The 17,882-nt window shown below is 47.6% G+C and overlaps 2 protein-coding genes across 15 annotated transcripts in view; one reads left to right on the top strand and one right to left on the bottom strand.

Annotated features, from left to right (window-relative positions):
- Positions 1-243: 243 nt before the first annotated feature.
- On the bottom strand, positions 244-10,628 carry CRNKL1 (crooked neck pre-mRNA splicing factor 1). The gene is made up of 14 exons (XM_039569662.1): positions 10,527-10,628; positions 10,163-10,315; positions 8,789-8,880; positions 8,520-8,678; positions 7,999-8,165; positions 7,314-7,492; positions 6,500-6,670; positions 5,618-5,809; positions 4,840-4,899; positions 3,623-3,703; positions 1,846-2,085; positions 1,468-1,569; positions 694-942; positions 244-496 (listed from the first exon to the last, which is right to left on the bottom strand). Exons 1-14 carry the CDS (start codon positions 10,572-10,574, stop codon positions 329-331), a joined length of 2,061 nt encoding a protein of 686 aa, XP_039425596.1. The 5' UTR covers positions 10,575-10,628; the 3' UTR covers positions 244-328.
- A 29-nt stretch (positions 10,629-10,657) lies between these two features.
- Positions 10,658-17,882, top strand: part of CFAP61 (cilia and flagella associated protein 61) — a 95,994-nt gene continuing 88,769 nt past the window's right edge. For 9 of the 14 annotated variants that reach the window (XR_005604254.1, XR_005604256.1, XR_005604255.1 and 6 more), the window contains exons 1-6: positions 10,874-11,121; positions 12,445-12,813; positions 13,477-13,627; positions 15,731-15,807; positions 16,203-16,270; positions 17,287-17,428. Coding sequence is in view for 8 of the 14 variants with exons in the window: in XM_039569659.1 (XP_039425593.1) it covers positions 12,638-12,813; positions 13,477-13,627; positions 15,731-15,807; positions 16,203-16,270; positions 17,287-17,428 (614 nt within the window). In the remaining 6 variants the exon portion in view is untranslated. Of the gene's footprint in view, positions 10,803-10,873; positions 11,122-11,737; positions 11,811-12,444; positions 12,814-13,476; positions 13,628-15,730; positions 15,808-16,202; positions 16,271-17,286; positions 17,429-17,882 lie in introns of those variants that run through there. The other 5 variants (XM_039569655.1, XM_039569658.1, XM_039569656.1 and 2 more) reach the window with 5 other exon arrangements.

A 17,882-nucleotide genomic window follows, 5' to 3' on the forward strand; every position in this document is an offset into this window, starting at 1 on the left:
GTCCCAGCACACTAATGTCCTTGAGCAGTGCTGGGATAGGCTGTGGGAGCCTTGGGACAGGGCTTTGTGCTAAAAGCAAAGTCACTGCCCAGCTCTGCGGTCACCGGTGACAGCTGCAGAGCCCCTGCACTGGTCCCAGGACCTCTCCGCTAACTGCTGGACACCCACAGGAAGTGGCTGTTAAAGGGCACCAACCCCAAGATGGTGCTTGTCTTCCACACAAAATCCATCTCCAGTCAGTAGTACTAAAACTCTCCAAATACATTTATTTATCACCGATGAAAATACTGTACAACGGCCTGGGAAAGGGGTGGGGGAAGGCAAGGTATTAAGTCTGGCTTTCATCAATGTCCTTGTCAGGATCCATGGCTGCAGCTTCGCTCTCCTGCTGCTGCTTCTTCCAGAGCTTTGCCATAGCCAGGAGTTTGAGGTTGGGCTGATTGGCAGTGTCTTCCGGGAAAATGTAATCATAGTACTCCTCCCATCCAGCATCAGACTAGAGAGAAAAATACCACAAAGCGAGTGTAATTTCCATGTTAACATTGGCTATTAGGAGGTGCTTCTAATAAGAAAGAGAAGAAATTAGACAAATACTAGAAAATTAAGCCCCGTGTTTGTTATCCCAGCAGCTGACTCCGTAAAGCACAAAGCCACCGAGGGCTCACAGCCACCACTGGCATCGTTTTTCCTTACCCCATCTTCGGCCTGCAGCTTTCTCCTCTTCTTTATCTTCTCAGGCATCAGCTTATCTATCCTCTCCTTAGTGGCATCAGTCCCAAACTCGTCCTCGAAGCTCCTCCAGGACTCCAGCAGCATGACCCTCTCCTCCTTCTCCTCGCAGCTGCGCATGGCCTTGTTGGCCTCCTCGTAGATCTGCCGGCAGCGCGGCAGCCGCTCCTCCCTCCCCGCCGACAGCTCGAACTGCGCGAAGCTGATCCACACCTGCGGGCACGCACAGCAAACCCCAGCTCCAGCCTCTGCTCCGTGCTGACACAGCCAGGGCGGAGGTTGAAACAAAACAAAGCAGCAAGGAAACCCAAACATCAACACACGAGCAGGTGCCCAGGAAATCCCCATCTGGCTCACACCCGCGAGGCTGGCCCATTTCAGCAGGACACAACATCCACGTCAGCCACGCGGAACAATTTCTTGTGGCCGTTTCAAGTGGTGAGAAACCCGTGTGAATTTACTCAATGACAGCACCAAGGGACACCGGAAAATCACAGTTCTCCTTGCAATGTTTTTGCAACGAAGATCCCAAAGCTGCTCAGCAAAGAGGGCTGCATGGAAAAGCTTCTTTCATCTGAGACATGCCTGCTGTTGTATGGCATTCAGGAACTTCCCTCCCCCCTTCAGAGCACAGGCACGGGCCTGAACCTGGGTTGATTTGACCCAAGGCAGCCCAGGCTCTCCCTGCCCGTGGGCCAGGTTCAGGGCCAGCTCCGTGTCCTGGGTGCCCACACACACCTTGACGTGCTGTGTGCGCTGCAGCAGCCGCCGGTAGAGGTTTCTGGTTTTCTCATACTCCTCTTGCTCAATCTCGAAGTCAATGTAGGATTTCCAAAGAACCTGCAACAGAGAAGCCTCCTCACCACCACATTCGTTCTGAGCACACGGAGATACCGGGAGGGGAAGAGAAGGGGTGAAGGTGGAATTTCCCTGAGAGAAGGTTCGGAGATCGGGGTGCGTTCACTGGTGCCACGGGCTGGGATTGGGGCTGAGCGGCGCCGAACCCGGTGCGCATCATCCCCTCGGCTTTCCCCTCCTGTTTTATCTGGTGGATTGTTCACGTGTTCATCAGCCACTGTGCAATAGTTCCACAAAACTGGCCCCTTCCCTGCTCACCTCTGGCATGTCCAGCCGGGGCTGGCCGATAGCCAGCTCGTAGATGGCCCGGGCACGGTCGATGTCCCCAAGGATGGTCTCCAGCTCAGCAAATTTTATCCAGGACGTGCAGTTTTCCGGTGCAAACTCCAGGAATTTTTCATACAGCTTTCGGCAGCGGTCAAATTCGCGCAGTTGTAACTCCAGCTCAATGTAACCTTTAAACAGTTTGTTTTTTGGACATTTACCTATGGATGTCCCCTGTTAAGCAGAAAAAAACCAAACCTCTTAGTGATCTTTCTGAAGGAAAATAAAACCCGCTTTATTTTCTAAGTGTTTCTTTACTCCCCAGTACTACAACTCATTTTTTTGCACTGTTTGTTGAGGTTATTCAGGGCCAGTAGGAAATTCAGTGTTTGCAGAGCAAACGTGCATCCATAAACACCAAGAGCCTGGGAAGCAGAAAACATCATCACTTGTCATACTTTTACGTAACGTGGGCTCCCCACGGAGCGTGAGTGGAACTTTTGACCCTGGTTCATCAGCCGAGCACCTGAAGGGAAGCACAGTCGGTACCAGCCTGCCCAGTGAGCAGTTCCCAAGCATCTCATAAAACAAAATGATACCAAACAAACTGTGGCCCCACGCTGCTCCTCCTTGCACAGAGGATGGCGGCCCACCCCAGCCTGCTGGCTGACAGCAACAGACAGCTGGAGAATAGTGTCTTTATAAAGTATTTTCTTTCTGGTACGCCTCAGTCTCTGAAGAAAACTGTCTGTCCTAAGCCAAGCTGAGGGCAACTTTGGATTCCTAGTTTGGGAATCTCGTGAAGAAACAAGGGTTAAGAATGGGCATACCTGAGACAGGTTGTAGTGAACCTGACCTTGGAGGCACTTCTATAGACAAGTACAGTTTACTAAGCAATGTAGCTTCTGCTCCCTCAAGCCAATGTGAGGCAATTTGAGATGGAATTCCCTCCCTGCCATTCTCCGGCACAACGTTCCTACACATCGATTGCCATGGAATTTACTAAAAATGGAGGAAACCACCACTTAGGATTATCAGTTTGGTTACTGCTGTGGCCCTCCAGCTCTACAAACGCCGCTGGTATTTCAGAATATGCTCAAGTTCTTCTCCACGTGCCCTCTGTCACTGTTTTGGTGGAAGCCCCATCAGTTTGCTCTTTAAAGTCAAACCACCTCAACTGCTACCAACGCTGGATTTCTCTCAAAATGCCTGCTGCTGTCCCTGAGCTTATGAAGAATATCTGAACTGAAAAGAAAGGAACTTTTTCATTTCAAAAGATCTTGCTGCCCCATCACACCCTGCTGTCCCCCAACATGCTGACATTCACACAGTGAACCTGCTCAGCAGCTCCTGAGCCTGCCTGAAGCCCCTGTGATTGCTTCTGTCAGCAGCAGTCGGCAGGTCCTAATTTCCTAGAGTCAAACCTCCCATTCATCTACAACAAGGCTTTTTAAAACTCTATTGTTGGAACAAGTATCACTGTAAGGAATCATCAGCAGCTAAGAACTTGTAAGAGCACTAAGCTGATGTGGGTGCTCTGCATTCAGAGGAGTGCTTTGTCATTTCAGCCCGGGGCTAATTCATCAGAACAAGCTACTGCTTCTTTTAAAATCATACCTGACAGTAAATGCTGGCCCCTGCAGACTTCTCGGATGCTTTATTTTAAGTAGATTAAACCAGCAATTTAGAAAGGACAATTTAAGATCTTTTAACGACATTCCTGTGTTACTATTAGTTAGTGAAGTCAGTTATGGCTCTGACAAAAGCTTACCAAAGCCCTTCTGGCAAGGGGGAGGTTTTTCTGGCGAATTTCAAACTGTGCATACAGCAGCCACATTTTGGCAAATGTAAACTGGAAGAGAAAGAACGAAGTGCTATTTAGGCTGGAAAGTCAGTAGACAATACTGCACGCATTCCTTAAAAAACAGGCATTTCGTCTACACAAGATACTACTGCTACTGCAGGTAGCCTCATTTGATCTCAGTGTTTTCCTGCTGAAAGGTTGAGAGTTCATTGCCTAAAGCAATCTCTCTACGACAGGACAATATATTGGGGTGAAAGGAAAAATGGCCAGGACAGAAGTCTTTTAAACCAACGAAAAATAGTTTTTTAACCCATCATCGACTGGCAAAACATCAGCTACTGCCGAATCAATTAACAGCTAATCAGCCTTTAATAGCTAGAGATCAATCTGACACTCAGATGACACAATAAATGACAAACTAGAAAAAGAACAACATGAACTAGGATTTTCTGACACTCCAAGGCAATGCAGATTAATAGTTGTAAGGGTTCGGCCACACGGATATTTCAGTTAAAGTTCACAAACAAAAAAAAAAAACCCACGAAACTCCAATCAGCCTCGAAGACCAATTGTAACGGGGAAGACAGACCTGAAAGCTGTTCTGTCAAACGCAGCTGCCTCAGGGGTGACCATGAGGGCCACTGGATGCTATAAAAGGTGCTAGCCCAGTAAAGCAGAGCCACAAGTGCCCTGCAAGAGACACCGGGCTGTGAGCAGCTATGAACGGATCCCGCCTGAGGAGGAATGCAAGCAAGCAAAGACTACGTGGTCTTCCCTACGCACCGACTACGTGTAGTGTCATCTTCTTACAGTCTACTCAGCAACTATATTGATAATTAGCAACTATTTTATAATTTAATTATTTGAAAATACTGGGAAAACCCTTGTGTTTGATGTGTATGAGGGAATCTGAGACCAGTGCTTGTCCTGCAGTTTCCCACCGGGGATGCAAATTACAGACGTCTTGCGCTTTAGCTTGAAGACCTCCCTGTCCATTTTGGAAGGTTGATGTTTTGAGAAACTGGAAGGGATACCTGAAGTTTTAAGCAAAGCCTCTGTGAACCTGCTAGCAGCCATTTGGAGCTGCTTACACACCTGAACGTCGGGGGCGGGGAGAGAACGAAAAGATCTTATCTAGGGCATTTAAACCCAAAACTCAACCCAAACTGCTGGAGGAGCCATACCTTCTTGTGGGGCAGGAGCTCAAGGCATGCCTGGTACACCTGTCTGGTTCGCTCTGCATCCTGTAAGAACGGGCAGCGTTAAACACTTTGTTTACTGCTGAGATTATGCTGAATTTTGAATCCTGCAATGACTGCAAGACTGCAGAACAGTATTCAAGTCAAGCTGGTTAGAATCAGGAATGCTTATCTACTTAGTGTGCACAGTTCAAAGGTGGTAGCTTCTGAATCAGCAAGACTCACCTTTCCAAAGCAAGGTTCAGAGCAAAGAAGCAGACAATACAACAAGGAGCGTCCCCGTCGTGGGAGGAAAAACATGTCTCTTCCTTTGACAGACACCGAATAGGTGTTCTGTACTCAGAGCAGCTCTAATGTTCTGTGACTGGAAACAGAGTAACTACTTGCACAGCCTCGAAGGCTGCTACAGCAACAACGTGGCTGCTGCAGAAACAGTTTTTGTTAACTGTAAAACTGTTTCACGAGTCCAGGTAACAGCCTGGCACGGGCAGTTCTGCTGTGGCCAGAAACACCCACTTCTGCTTTCACCATCAGCGTGTTGCTGGGTGAATTAGGGTAAAAGAAGTTTGGTTTTTTTTCCTCCCCTACGCACAGGGGGAAAAACTGGAAGAGAAGAAATTCTCTGTACTTAAATAGTAAATCCTGCAGCTTGTTACATAAAACTAACAAGACAACGGAATATCTAGTTCTTGGTTTTCTCATTAAATTATCAGAAGCTGTTTACTACAAAGGAAAGGGAAACCCCTGAGTTGTCGCTACTTGCCTTTGCCTCCAGCTCCTCATAGAGCGCATAGTTAATCCAGAGGTAGATGTACCTCTTCCAGTGGCGCTTCTCCTGGATGGGGGGCACGTTGGCGATGGCTCTCTCGTACACCTCCCGCACGGTCTCGGCGTCCGTGTCGCTCTCCACCAGCCTCAGGTAGTCGAACCACGCGTCGTAGTTGTGGGGGTTTGCCTGCCAGAGAGAGGGAGAGGGGCAACAGCACACAAACCTCAGCCACTGAAAAGAGCAATGCCTGACCCTTTACTCAGCCAGAATTTCCCCTTTAAAACAAATCACTGGAGTATTAACGAAAACCGTCGGTCTTGGGGATGCTTATGGTAGAGCTTTCAGGTTAAAATACGAGTTTGTTTTGTTTCATCTTTATTTTGCCCCCGGCATTGTCTCAGTGAAGGCAACCCCAGCGAAGTGTGAGAAGGGGTGAGGAATGGTGAAACGTGCAGTGTGGACTGAACAGCTGGCAGGTGTGGCACAGCTGTTCCCTCACAAAAAGGTATTTATGCACAGGTGAGGTCTCCTGTAATGGCTACTCCCTAACTGAAGTCAAGTAGTAACTACAAGCTGAACTGCATCATCCCTGAGGTGTGACTCGAAAGGGGACCAAAAGCCTTGAGTTCAATCAAAAAAACCTCGCCCGCACAATCTAGATTAGAAAGCAGAAGCAAAAAAAGCAGTGAATGCAAGCACCATTCTCTTCCCCGTGGACGGAATTCTGGCTCTAAAATGAACACTCCCTTGGTCTTTGTTTTTGGACTGACTTCCAAGGGTAACGAGAAACTCCTCAGGCTCAGTATCACAAAATACTCGCGTACCTTAAGCAGCACCGGCTGTACAGTGAGCCTGGAGGGTACCTGTCACACGTACCTTCACCTCCTCCTCATACTGGAATCTCCTCTTGCTGACAATGATGTCCTCGATTCCCCTCCTGTCTCCAAACTTCTTCTCAAAGATGGTGTAATTCTTGAAGAGATTCTGGGCATCCTGCTTTGGAATTCTATCCAAGGCATACTTGTAGATAACCCTCACTCTTTCAAACTGAAAATATTAAATATAATTTGAAAAATATTTACAAAGCAGTTTCTGTCCTCCCCCGCAGTTTTTTCAATGAGCTTTTGGCAACGTTTAACAGAACGCAGAACTGTGGAACACCTCAACGTAAGCAATTGTTTTGGAACAGGAGTACCACAGATCTCCCTGAAGAATAAACTTTGGGGGGGGGGGGAATAAACCTGAAAATGCCAGTCCCCGTCATCTCTTATTCATTTACAGGTTTAGAATATTTAAACCATTTTTAAGAGGTTGTGGTTTGGTGGTGGTCACAGAATGTTTTCAATTTCTTATCAGCGTGGGAACCTTAAGAGACTGTGAAAAACATCTGGACCAATCCGGTTTTCTATCATGCAGGCCTATAACCTCTCAGAACCTCTCTAGTCCAAGGATACAGGTTTGAGCCAATGCTGGTGGTCTTGGGCTTGGCAGATCTCCCTTAGAGCTCATTTTACTGACATCATCAAGAGGCAACTAGAGGTGAGCAAAAAACCGTCTCCCTAACTCGGACTACAGTCACCAGGTGCTGGAAAGGACAAGTATTGCAGTGAATGTTAAACAATGGCCTGGAGTTTCGATATCCAAGGAGAAACCTTGGCACGACTCAGAGGCATTACGAAGGAGATCTTACCTCTTTCTGGTTCTCCTCAAACTTGGCGAAAGCCACGTACAAGTGCTCATCCATGTGTTCTTCCCCAAAGAACTCCACGGCCCGCTCGTACACCTTCCTGGCGTGGGCAAAGTAGCTGTGCTTCTCCTCGAAGCGCGCGTACTTGATCCAGTTCTTCACGTCGGGGTGAACGAGGACGAGTGCAGCTTTTGTTAAGGAAACGGTGGTGGCTGAGTGGCACATCCCCAGCTGTGCTCTTCCCTGGGACCACTGGGTCAAGGACTGCATCAAACAACTCCCCAGGGTGGTATATGCGGGGAAAAGCAAATGCGGCTGGGAAGAAAGAAGACTGACAGCTCTAAGTGTGCAAAGGCTTTGTGCCTTACCGAGAACTTAAAAAGGGCTAAGGGTCAGGGAGAATCCGAGGAGAAACCTGAAACAAATGATGACCACAAAAGAGCTGGGTGCATGAGTGCAGTTAAACAGACACTGCTGTGGCAGGACCTAGAGCCACTTCACTGAATCTGGAGGCTTCCCCTAAGCGTGCTTGTAACACCTCCTGCTGGCTCCCAGGGTGGTGGCTCATTCCCGGCACACCACAGTGAAAAGGAGCACAGAGCCACTGCTGCACATGGAACACTTGGGAAGGAAATAAAGAACGGAGACCTTAACCTGGGCAGGAGTCACAAGGCACTGAAAAGGATATATCTCTCGTAAATGCTTCGTGCTCTGTCCACCTCCTTGTATCTCAGCTCGAAGTTGATGTAGGAATGCCAGGCTTGCTCCTCTGGCTGCCACTCCATCCACCGTTCAAACACCTGGCGTGACCCAGCAACATTGCCCAGCATCTCCTCCATGTAGGTATACTTGTACCTGGGCAAAGAAGATTGAGTTTCTGCAATCACGTGGTGAACGCGTCAATTCAAGGGCTTTTGGAGTGCTTCCTAAGAGCACCCCTGAGTTTCCCTCACCTACTTCCTCCCACCCCAGAAATGCCTGTGGACACAGCCGTGACTGGCAGCATCCAGGCACACAAGCATCCTCTTCTCCCAACGCTCTTGTCACTTAAAAAGCACTTAAAAACCTCTCCAAAACTTCAGCCTTCCTCCTTCTGTCCAGACTAGCCCGAAGACTTGGAGAAACAGGATAATCTGCATAATCCCAGAACAGCCAAATGCTGTGCAGTCTTTGGGGCTAGACGGGGCGCTCCCTGCCCTGCCAACATACCAGAACTGGTTCACCCTGGGCAGGGTGGTAATGGCCCGGTCCCAAATGTTGCGGGCATGGTTGACCTGGCGGTTCTTCATTTCCATCTCGGCATATTTCAGCCAGAGGGTGACGTTCCTGTAGTCCACATCCAAGGCACGCTCGTAGATAGAACGGGCTCTGGAAAACACGAGTACAGGGCAGGTAAAACGTGTCTCCAAGACATGGGTGTGTGTCAGCGTGTGTCTAAAAAGGCTTATAAGAGACGCCGGCAGCCACGTCGCCGTTACCTCTGGATTTCCTTCAGGCTTTCTTCCCATTGTGCGTACTTTATCCAGTTGCTGATAACAGTCCTGTTCTTTCTTATGTTATCTTCAAAAGTCTGAGGAGAAAATTACATCTGTAAGGGAGAAATCCTTCTGCAGACCACTCGCGTTGTAAATGGCTTATGGGCTATTATTATAACATAATAGCACCCTGTATATAATGTGAGGTGCTGCTATCCTTCTCGTTATCAAGAGTTCCCAATATCCCACATCCACGCAGCTGGGATAACAGATATAACTCAGTACGACACTGTAAAAACTGCCTGGCAGAGAAGCTAGAAATGTAGATCACCACGCAGAACAGGGCTAAACCCGAGTTCCTGCAACCCGGCACCTGAAATACTGACACAGAGTAACAGCTGACAGCACTAAAACAGTCCTTCAATTTCTCAATGTTCTGCTTAATGTTTTGACAGCAACACTACCTGGACAGCTGGAATCCAGTCACTGCAGATGTGCATGGATATATTCGGATGCACCACCATGAATTTAGTCACGTTGACATGCATGTACCACCGCACTAAATTTTTCTTTAAAGTGAGATGCCGTATTTTTACTCCCTGGATTTAACAGGCTGGCATCAAATGTGCTAGGGAGGTGTCAGCGAGGGCAAGTCCGGCCTTGTGTTGTGGTCAGGATGACTGCTGTTGGCACGTCATGAGCAGCTAAGCACGTTTAACACAGCTAATGGCAGGAATGAGCCACCACATCCATAGAAGAGATGAAAAAAGGCAAGCAAGGGAGACCTGAAAGGACCAGCAGGACCTGGGGGGGGTGATCAAGGGCACTTGGGGGGCCCAGGTAATTCTCCCCTCAGTCCTGTCAGCAAGGATCATGGAGCAAACTCCCCGCTAGGAATATGCTTGCTTTGCTCATCCTGGATAGGCATTTCCAAAGGAAAAAGCTGAGCAGAACCATAAGCAAATTTGCACAAGCAAGGCAATTGTCTTAAAAGAAGAATTACAGCTCAGCATTACTGAGCTATTTATTTAATGCTATTTATGTAATTTTTTTTTTGTTCACGTTCTTTTATAGCAGCTGGCCAGATGCTGGTGGCAATGAACAAAACGCCTGTTAATTGTGTAAATAATTACCCTTTCAGTGTTCCGGACATGGGCACAGGGGAGATGATGTTTGCTACCAGATTTTGTCAAGCAACACCTCTGTAACTTACACGCTTTGATCAAGGGTAGGATGAAACAGTTAGGGATTTTAAACATTCGGTATCCACCTGGAAAGTTCACAAGAAATACAGGCTACATCTTGCTTAAACTAAAAATAGCAGAATTTCAGTGCTTTATGTGAATGCCGAGATTAAGCTCGTTTTTTTTACTGTACCTTCCTCTTCCGGAGTTTATAGTCGTTTAGCTCCTCAACATCTGTGATCTTCTGCTGCGGAGGCGGTGGGAGAAGCTCGAGTTCCCTCTCCTTTGCCTCTCTCAGAAGCTGCTCTGCTGTGATCTGAACTTCGGCGGGTGCCTTGTTTTTCACCTGCAGGGCAAGCGCAAAGCGGGGCTCGGGTCACATTTTCCAACGCGGCACCGAGCTGCTCAATTTCCGCCGGCGCCCCGCTACGCGCGGTGCCGGCCGCAGCCCGCCGGGACCCGCCGGGAGCCCACGGCCCGGGGCGAGCGGGCAGCCGGGGGTCCCGGGGTCCCGGGGGGCTCCCGGGGGGGTCCCCGCCGCCCTCCCTGCCGCCCACCTTCGCCACTTTGGGGATGCGCTGCTTGCCGGCCGCCGTAGACGCCATCTTGCCGCCGCTCCGCGCGCGGGCCCCGCCCCGGCACCCCTGACCTCACGCAGCACCGCCCGAGCGTCGTTGCCACGGTGACGGCGACGCGTCCGTTCCGTCCGTTCCGCCCGTGGGACTGTCCGCCCCGTCCGCTTCGTCCGCGGGTCTGTCTGTTCCATCTGTTCCGCCTGTTCCCGTCCTTGGGACCGCCCGTGGCCGCTCCGCTCCGCGCGGGGGACAGGGCAGGTGAGCGCGCGCCGCTCCCGCGCCGTGCCCGCGCTCCGCGGGGCGCCCCCTGGCGGCTCGGTGCGGGGAGGCGCGGGTCTGTCCCGCGTGCCTGAGGGGGTCGCTCGCGCCCGGGGTCCGTGAGGGCGGCCCGGGGGTGTCCAGGGACGGTGTCCGGCCCCGGTGTCCGGCTCTCGGGTGTCCAGCTCCGGTGCCCAGCACCTGCCCCACCCCGCGGTACCGCCCACAGTACCGCCCTCGGCCCCGCCCCAAGAGACCGGGGGTGCCGCACAGGAGCCTCCCGCAGTCCCTCAGACCCCTCCCGACTCGCCCCCCCGAGGTACGTACGAGTTCGGTGCGTTTTGAGCCACAAACACACACACAAAAAAAAACCGCGTGGAGTCTCACTTGTGCTTCAAGAGGGTGTTTGTGTGAGGAGGCGGGAGGGAGCTGCCCGGAGCTGGGGAGGGCAGCGCCTTCCTCGGGTCCCCGGGATGCTGCTCCGTGGGAGGAATGCCGGAGTTGCTGCAGAACAGCATTTCCTCACGAAAAGGATACGTTTTTACTGTGTAAATGCTACTTTCGCTCCCCCGGGGCTCTGAGGGTGTTTAGGGGTGCTGCTGGAGGTGGGGGTGTGGTTTTTTTGCGTTAAGTTAAACAGTTGACGATGGAAATGTGGCAGACGGTTTTCCTCAGCTGAAGTCATCTCAGTGTTAAGCCTCGGTCGATGAACGGCGCTTTAAAGTTCGTGTTTGTTTTTATTTATGAAATTGACGCGTGTTTGTAGAAGATGTGTTGCTTCAGGTCAATTTCAGGACTCGCACTGGCACCGCCTTGTTTGTGAAAGGTGTAGGAGTGCGGATGACTTTATCTGTGTTTAAACGGTGTAAAAATCTGCGTTTCTTTTGGTTTTCCATTTTAGTTGGGAAATGCGGTGCCTAATAATTGAGCGTCTCATCTGGGTTTGGAGTCGCTGTTAGAAGTGGCTGTTGTGTTTGGCGGAGTGGTGAAACTGCTCTGCTGGCCTAGGTGCGTTGGTTTAGACTTTATTTTTGAGTTAGCACTGCTATATTTTGCACATATATTTAAGAAATTGCGGGAAGCCACTGTTCATTCGCTTTATTTCACGTGCCTGGTTGTTGGCTGGGTCAGAGTCGGCTGCAACACTGAGCAGACACGCAGCTGAAAGGTGTTCGAGCTGAGGGGATGGTCACGGGTGGTTTGAGTATCTGCTGCCCCTGTGTGTTCTGAAGTTGCTGGGCGGATCAAGAAATCAGTTGTGCCTGGCAGATTTGCGAATGCGGAACCACAAAAACGCCCCCCACCCCTTTTTCTTCTGCGTAGGAAAGCAGTAGAACTTTGAATAGCCACAGAACTTTGGATCCCCTCTGGAATTTAAGCCCTGCTGTTGACCGCAAAAGAAATTTGAGGAGCAGTTTTGGACCAAATAGAGTTAACTCACCTGAAGCTGCTGTTTAACCGGGACATTGTTCCCCTGACTGTTTGCAGCTGAGCCTCCAGCCTGCTTCCCCTGACTGCCCACAGCTGAGCCTCGCACTGAAGGCCTTTGAGTTTGAAGTTCTTGGTGATGAGCTGGTTGCCATGCGAATGAATAAATACAAAAGCAGCTGTAGCCTATTAAAACAATTAATTTCCTCTGCAGGATCCAGACAATAGGGGTGATTGCCTGCTGCATTTCAGGTGTGCCTTGTACGTGCCGTAAGTGTGGATCTGTGTGGAGGCGTACGAGAGCCAGGCACCGAAATCCATCGGAGCTGCCCCACTTAAGAGTTTATGAAAACCCACCTGAAGTGACTGTGTTGGCAGCGGATCGCAGCGGGACTGCTGGAGCAGCAATGTTTTCCTTGGTTCTCAGTGCAGCCTGGAGGATGGCCACGGTAACCTCTTCCAGGGGAAATACAGAGGTAGTCACTGCCAGAAGGACAGAATCACGCGATGTCCCAGGCATTATCGGCCTCTTCAGCCCTGTTACAGAAAACCTCTTTGGAATGATTGATGTCACTTACCTTTTGTAAGTAATGGCATTTTAGGTTATCACCTTTCAGGCAAATACGTTACACTTGAAACGGCAGAAGGCATTCTGAGCCTTGACATGATGTGACATAATGACTTTCGGTGCTGTTTCTAAAAAGGGGAAGAAAATCTGCTTCCATGTCTGTCACGTGCATGACTGTGCCAACCTGGGTCCCTGCCATGGGGGACGAGGTTTAATTCTAGGCTAGCTTCCTTTTATCAAAGCTCAGAAGAAATGCTATTAAGTAGCACCTGAGAAAACTCTCAGCAGACAGGCCGGGTGACAGACAGATGTTGGTGGGTCACTTAGGTTTTTCCCCCTTAATAGCAAAAATCTCAGGTAACAGCTTTTTGGGGAAGAAAGAGATGTGTGAAAAAACACACGAACACGAGGGAGTGTTTAAGTCTTGCATCCCAAATTTACTAATACGATTGAGGATTTGAAAATCTACGTGAATTTTTGTAGTGTTAGAACACAAATATCTGGAACTGAAGCACCAATACCAAGTTAGGATGTGGATGATGAAGTTTTATTGAGGCCTGATCCTGGGAACCCTCTTATATGGGGCTCATTTTTCTGTTCTAGCAGGCCAAATTCACAGTCAGTCATTTTTCTCTGTGGAGTTTCTTCAGCTTGTGCAAAATTAAACTGTTTTCATAGGGAAATATCAAATCTTGCTTTGACACTCTGCAATGAGAAGAATGAGGTTATAGCCCATGCTGCCTTTCTGGACTATCCAAATTGGAATATCACTGATCAGGCTGAATGGGAACCCTTCCTGCGTGAAAACTACACCAACAATAAGTGCACTGTAAGTAAATGGTGTGATTCTAGTTGAGTTTTCATTTAAGGCTCAGGTGTAAAAAATACACGTGGGCATCTCTAATCTATTTTCGGTAGGTTTGAGGCATTCAGGACGCAGAAACCCTCGTGCTGACACGGGTATCTTAGTCCTGCAGTGAGCTTGTTTGGTGCTGTGCTGCTCTTTGCTTTGCCTACTGGCAACTTTCACACGGGCTCCTTGGGCAAGCTTGTGAATTTCTGGTAGGATTTACGGACTACAAGCAGGCCCTTACAAGTTTAGGACTCACGTGCTCCCCCATTATTGAGTCCAGCTGGGAGCTAGATCGTGTGATTGTTGAGAAAATACAGAAAATGTTAACCCCAAGCACTCAGAAGGTGGGCAGCACGTTCCATAATAACTGCGGCACTGCCAACACCTTATCTCTGTGCTTTTGTTCACCAGTTCTCCGGGGTCTTCTGAGATGTTAAGCAATGGCTGGGAGGTAAACTGGCAGAAACAGCAGTTGTGTTTGGAAATGTGTGCTCTTAAAAGAAACACAGTCATTACAGCCAAAGGGAGTGTACAGAAAGGACCTGTGAATTCTTTGTAATGGACTTTCTTTGTCCTTTGAGCGGCACTTTGTAGGCAGGCACAGCCACCTCATTCAGGGTACAGCTGCAGCTGCTCCGGGGGTTCTGCTGTGCTGTGACCTCCCTCGGGCTGTCTGCTCCACGGGATCCGGTGGCTCCACGGGATCTGGTGCAGCAAAGCCACAGCTGACTGCGGGGTGCAGGGGCCTACAGAGAAAAGACAAGAAAAATAAGTTATTAGTCAGAACCAGTAGTGAAAAATACCTTGAAACAGACAGGCAGCAGAGCTCTTATTTTTCTAGAATGGGGTCTATTTGCTAAAGTAGGTGTAGAAGATTCAGTGTTTTATGCTTCTGCATCGGGAGAAGCTCTAAACATTTTCTGGGTATAACTTGATGAGATGTCATTGGTAAACTGCAGGTTAAATCCATGCAGGTGTGCTTTTCAAAACTGAGGTCATCTGAACATGGGATTTCTGTTAAGTCTAGTTGACCTGTCTTTTTTTCTAGAGCACAGAAATAATTTCAGGGTCTGAAGTAAGAGTTTAGACTTGTGCAGAATGGAATTAGTGAAGATGCTTTACTGGATTGTCTGGTTACCAGCACTATTCAGAAAATGTTACAGTCCAGGTCTGGTTTACTTGGTGTCCTCCTGAACCTCAAACAGTAAATTTTTGTTTTCATTTCTTCCCTTTGCTTTTAAAGAACAAGGGAACAAGTAGCCGAATTTTTAGAAATGGCTTTAGATGCTTGTTACAGTAGCTTGTTGTCTTGGTAGCAGTCCATGTGCTGCAGCCTCTATTGAAATCATTCTTGCTCTTAAATTGCTGAAGTTTATTGGTGACTCCAGCTATGGCATTTTAATTGAATATTATACTATTCAGAGGACCTCAGGTTTTTCCATTTAAAATATTTTTTGGTAGAAGTATTTTTATCTACAGGCAAACCTTCATTGACCCAGCACTTGTAATTAATGTGCCAGGGAACAGCTGAATTAATAGCCCTTGCCATTCCAGCACAGGGGTTTTCCAGGTTCACTGGAGATGCACAAGATAAAGGTGTCTGTTAGTCTGCCCTGTTTCTGCCTGTTGTTTGTGTGTCTCATGATGTCATCTTAAAATTTGTAATTTTTCTTACTACCTTTAAAGAAAAAGCACTTTAGGATCATGAGAAGTATGTGTGCTTTTGGTTTGAGGGGTTTTTTTAACCTAAAAAGAATGTCTTTGTCAGACACATGTTAAATGTTAAATAATGTTAATAAATGAATGTTGTTAGTCGAGAATTAATACTATTTAATATGAAATGTACAGTGTGTATTGCAGTCAAACTACAGTAAACGGAGTACAAAGAAAAAATGTTGCAGAAGCACAAAATGATATAAAGCACGTTAATCACATAACTTTATCAACACATGCTTTGAAGTCACTTACATATACATAGCTGCTCCTTGAGTGCAGATCATGTATATTGGAAATGTATATGCATACTAATGCTTGGGCTGAGGTAAGAAACATGAGCTGCGTGCATTCCTCGTTTCGTAGCCTTTGAACACGCTGTTCGTGCATCTCTTTGTGGCAAAGGAAGAATACGCGGCTGAATGTTCCCAAGAAATCGTTAGGTGAGTTCCTGTGTAGCCTTGTGTAGTGAGGCATGTGCCGCCTTCTGCTGTCAAGTCAAGCTGTCTCATCCAGATACCATGTCAGAGGTCTGCCAACAGAGGCCTGGTATCTTTGATATTTCACCACTGTGGAACTGCTATAAAAAAAGGATGTTTGAAATGTAAAGACTGGGAAATTTGAAAGAAATAATGTTGGAAAAAACCCAGTAAAAATTACCCAGATGAATTTCACGTGGTATTGTTTGTCAGAAATGTTTTAATTTTTGAGCCATGTGGACTAAAGAAGGAAGATTAGAGACACTGGAGAAAAACATTTATATATTAAAAAAACTAGCTGCTGTCTGTCATTGATGGGTGTAATGATGAAAGACTGAATATGTTTGTTGTTTGTCCAGGAGAGCTTTTATCTTACTACCAGAACTGCAGTTTATACTTCTCTTTATACCACCTGAGGAGAAGTTAGGTAAGAATTTAATACTGTTTTATTCTTGAAATGAGAGCAATTGCAAATCTAATTAATATGCACTGTGAGCTCCTTGTGGTGTTCTCTTTGTAATACTGGGAACAGTTATCAGTTTCTAAACATGTGGAAAACATAATCTAGAAGTATCTTCTTGTGAGGAACCCTTGTGCAAGAGGTATCTGTGGTTCCATGCTCACTCCAGCAGCTGTTCAGCAGTCTGTCCATTCCCTGCAAACTTGAAATTTGCCAGAAACAGGGTATCAAAAAGGAGTAAAGATCTCAAAAATCAATTCCTACAAGTTTTGTGATGATTTCTGGTTGAATAGAGACAAGAGATTTGAAATTGGCACTTTCTCTTACTTAGCCAAGCCAGTACAGATTGGAAGAGGACACTTTGGTGAGGCTCAGAGGGGCTGCTGCGGACATGGAAGGAAACTTGGGTTATTTTGTTTAGAATGAGGTACAAAGAAAATACACGTGTTAATCAGAGAGCAGCATGTCACTTGGAATTTTAGTCCTGAGTTCAGATTAATAAACCAAGCATGCACTTAATGGAGCTGAGAAGCGTGCTGGAACTTTTCTGATTAGCCAGCTTCTAGGCATCTTGGTTCCAGGTCATACTAAAAGGCTGTAGTGGTGTGTCAGCTACAGAAAAGAGGGCTTGAATGAAGGGTTTTGTCAAACCCACCCTGGCAACAAACATCAGCTTTCCCTCAGTGCTGACAGAGATTCTCCAGAGGCATAGAGAATTGGCTTTACTATTTTTATAGGGATTGGATTTTACCAATTTCTGACTGCTTTGAAGCTTATTCAGGTTTGGAATGCTGGATTAGTTAGATGACTTGGGTGACCATTCTGCCATGTTTATACTGCTGTCGTTTCAGCCTCATTGCCTAACTTAACAGATTTGGAGCATTTTGCTCTCTGTGGTTTAAGTTTGAAACTCCATTTTCCTCAGACAGTTTTGCTGTTAATTTAAAGCTCGCATAATGAAGGTTCTCCGTTGCCCCCGGCAGGTTTTTGTCATTCAGAGCTAGGCATGGGGAATGTCTTTGAAAGGATGACACCTGTTCCAGGCTCACCGATGGAGAGACGCTTCACCTTGCTGGCATGCCCCAGGCATCGGTGTCACCCACAGCTGTACGTGCGCCAGGCAAGGTAATGCAGCTCCTCGTTCCTGCTTCCCTGAGCACATCTGTCTGGGGGAAACTGAAGCATTTTCCTTTCTTAATTTGCAGCATCAGTATCTTGGTTTGACTGCTCTGGTTTTCTGTGATAACCAGACTAGGTAGTTCTAGGATTATGCTTGTTTTGTTCTATTTCATCACAAGATCAATTGTATTTTTTTGAAAAGTAGTGAAATGTGTAGAAAGACTGTTTTTTGTCAGTGATGTTTTTTCTGTGATCTGCTGGCTGAATTAGAGCACTGCGTATTTTAGGGAATGCATGTGGTTTCCAGGTTTCTTAGAGCCTCTTCCAACTTGTTTTTAGTTTTCTTACTGTTTCGTGCTGAACAGTCAAACAAAACTTGAATAGGAAGGCCTGTTACCTAAAAGAGGTAAATAAGACCAGAGAATCCCTAGTTCCAGTAGTCTTTCAGACATGAAAAGTA

The sequence above is a fragment of the Corvus cornix genome, chromosome 3 (genome assembly GCF_000738735.6).
Source record: "Corvus cornix cornix isolate S_Up_H32 chromosome 3, ASM73873v5, whole genome shotgun sequence".
Taxonomy (NCBI): domain Eukaryota; kingdom Metazoa; phylum Chordata; class Aves; order Passeriformes; family Corvidae; genus Corvus; species Corvus cornix.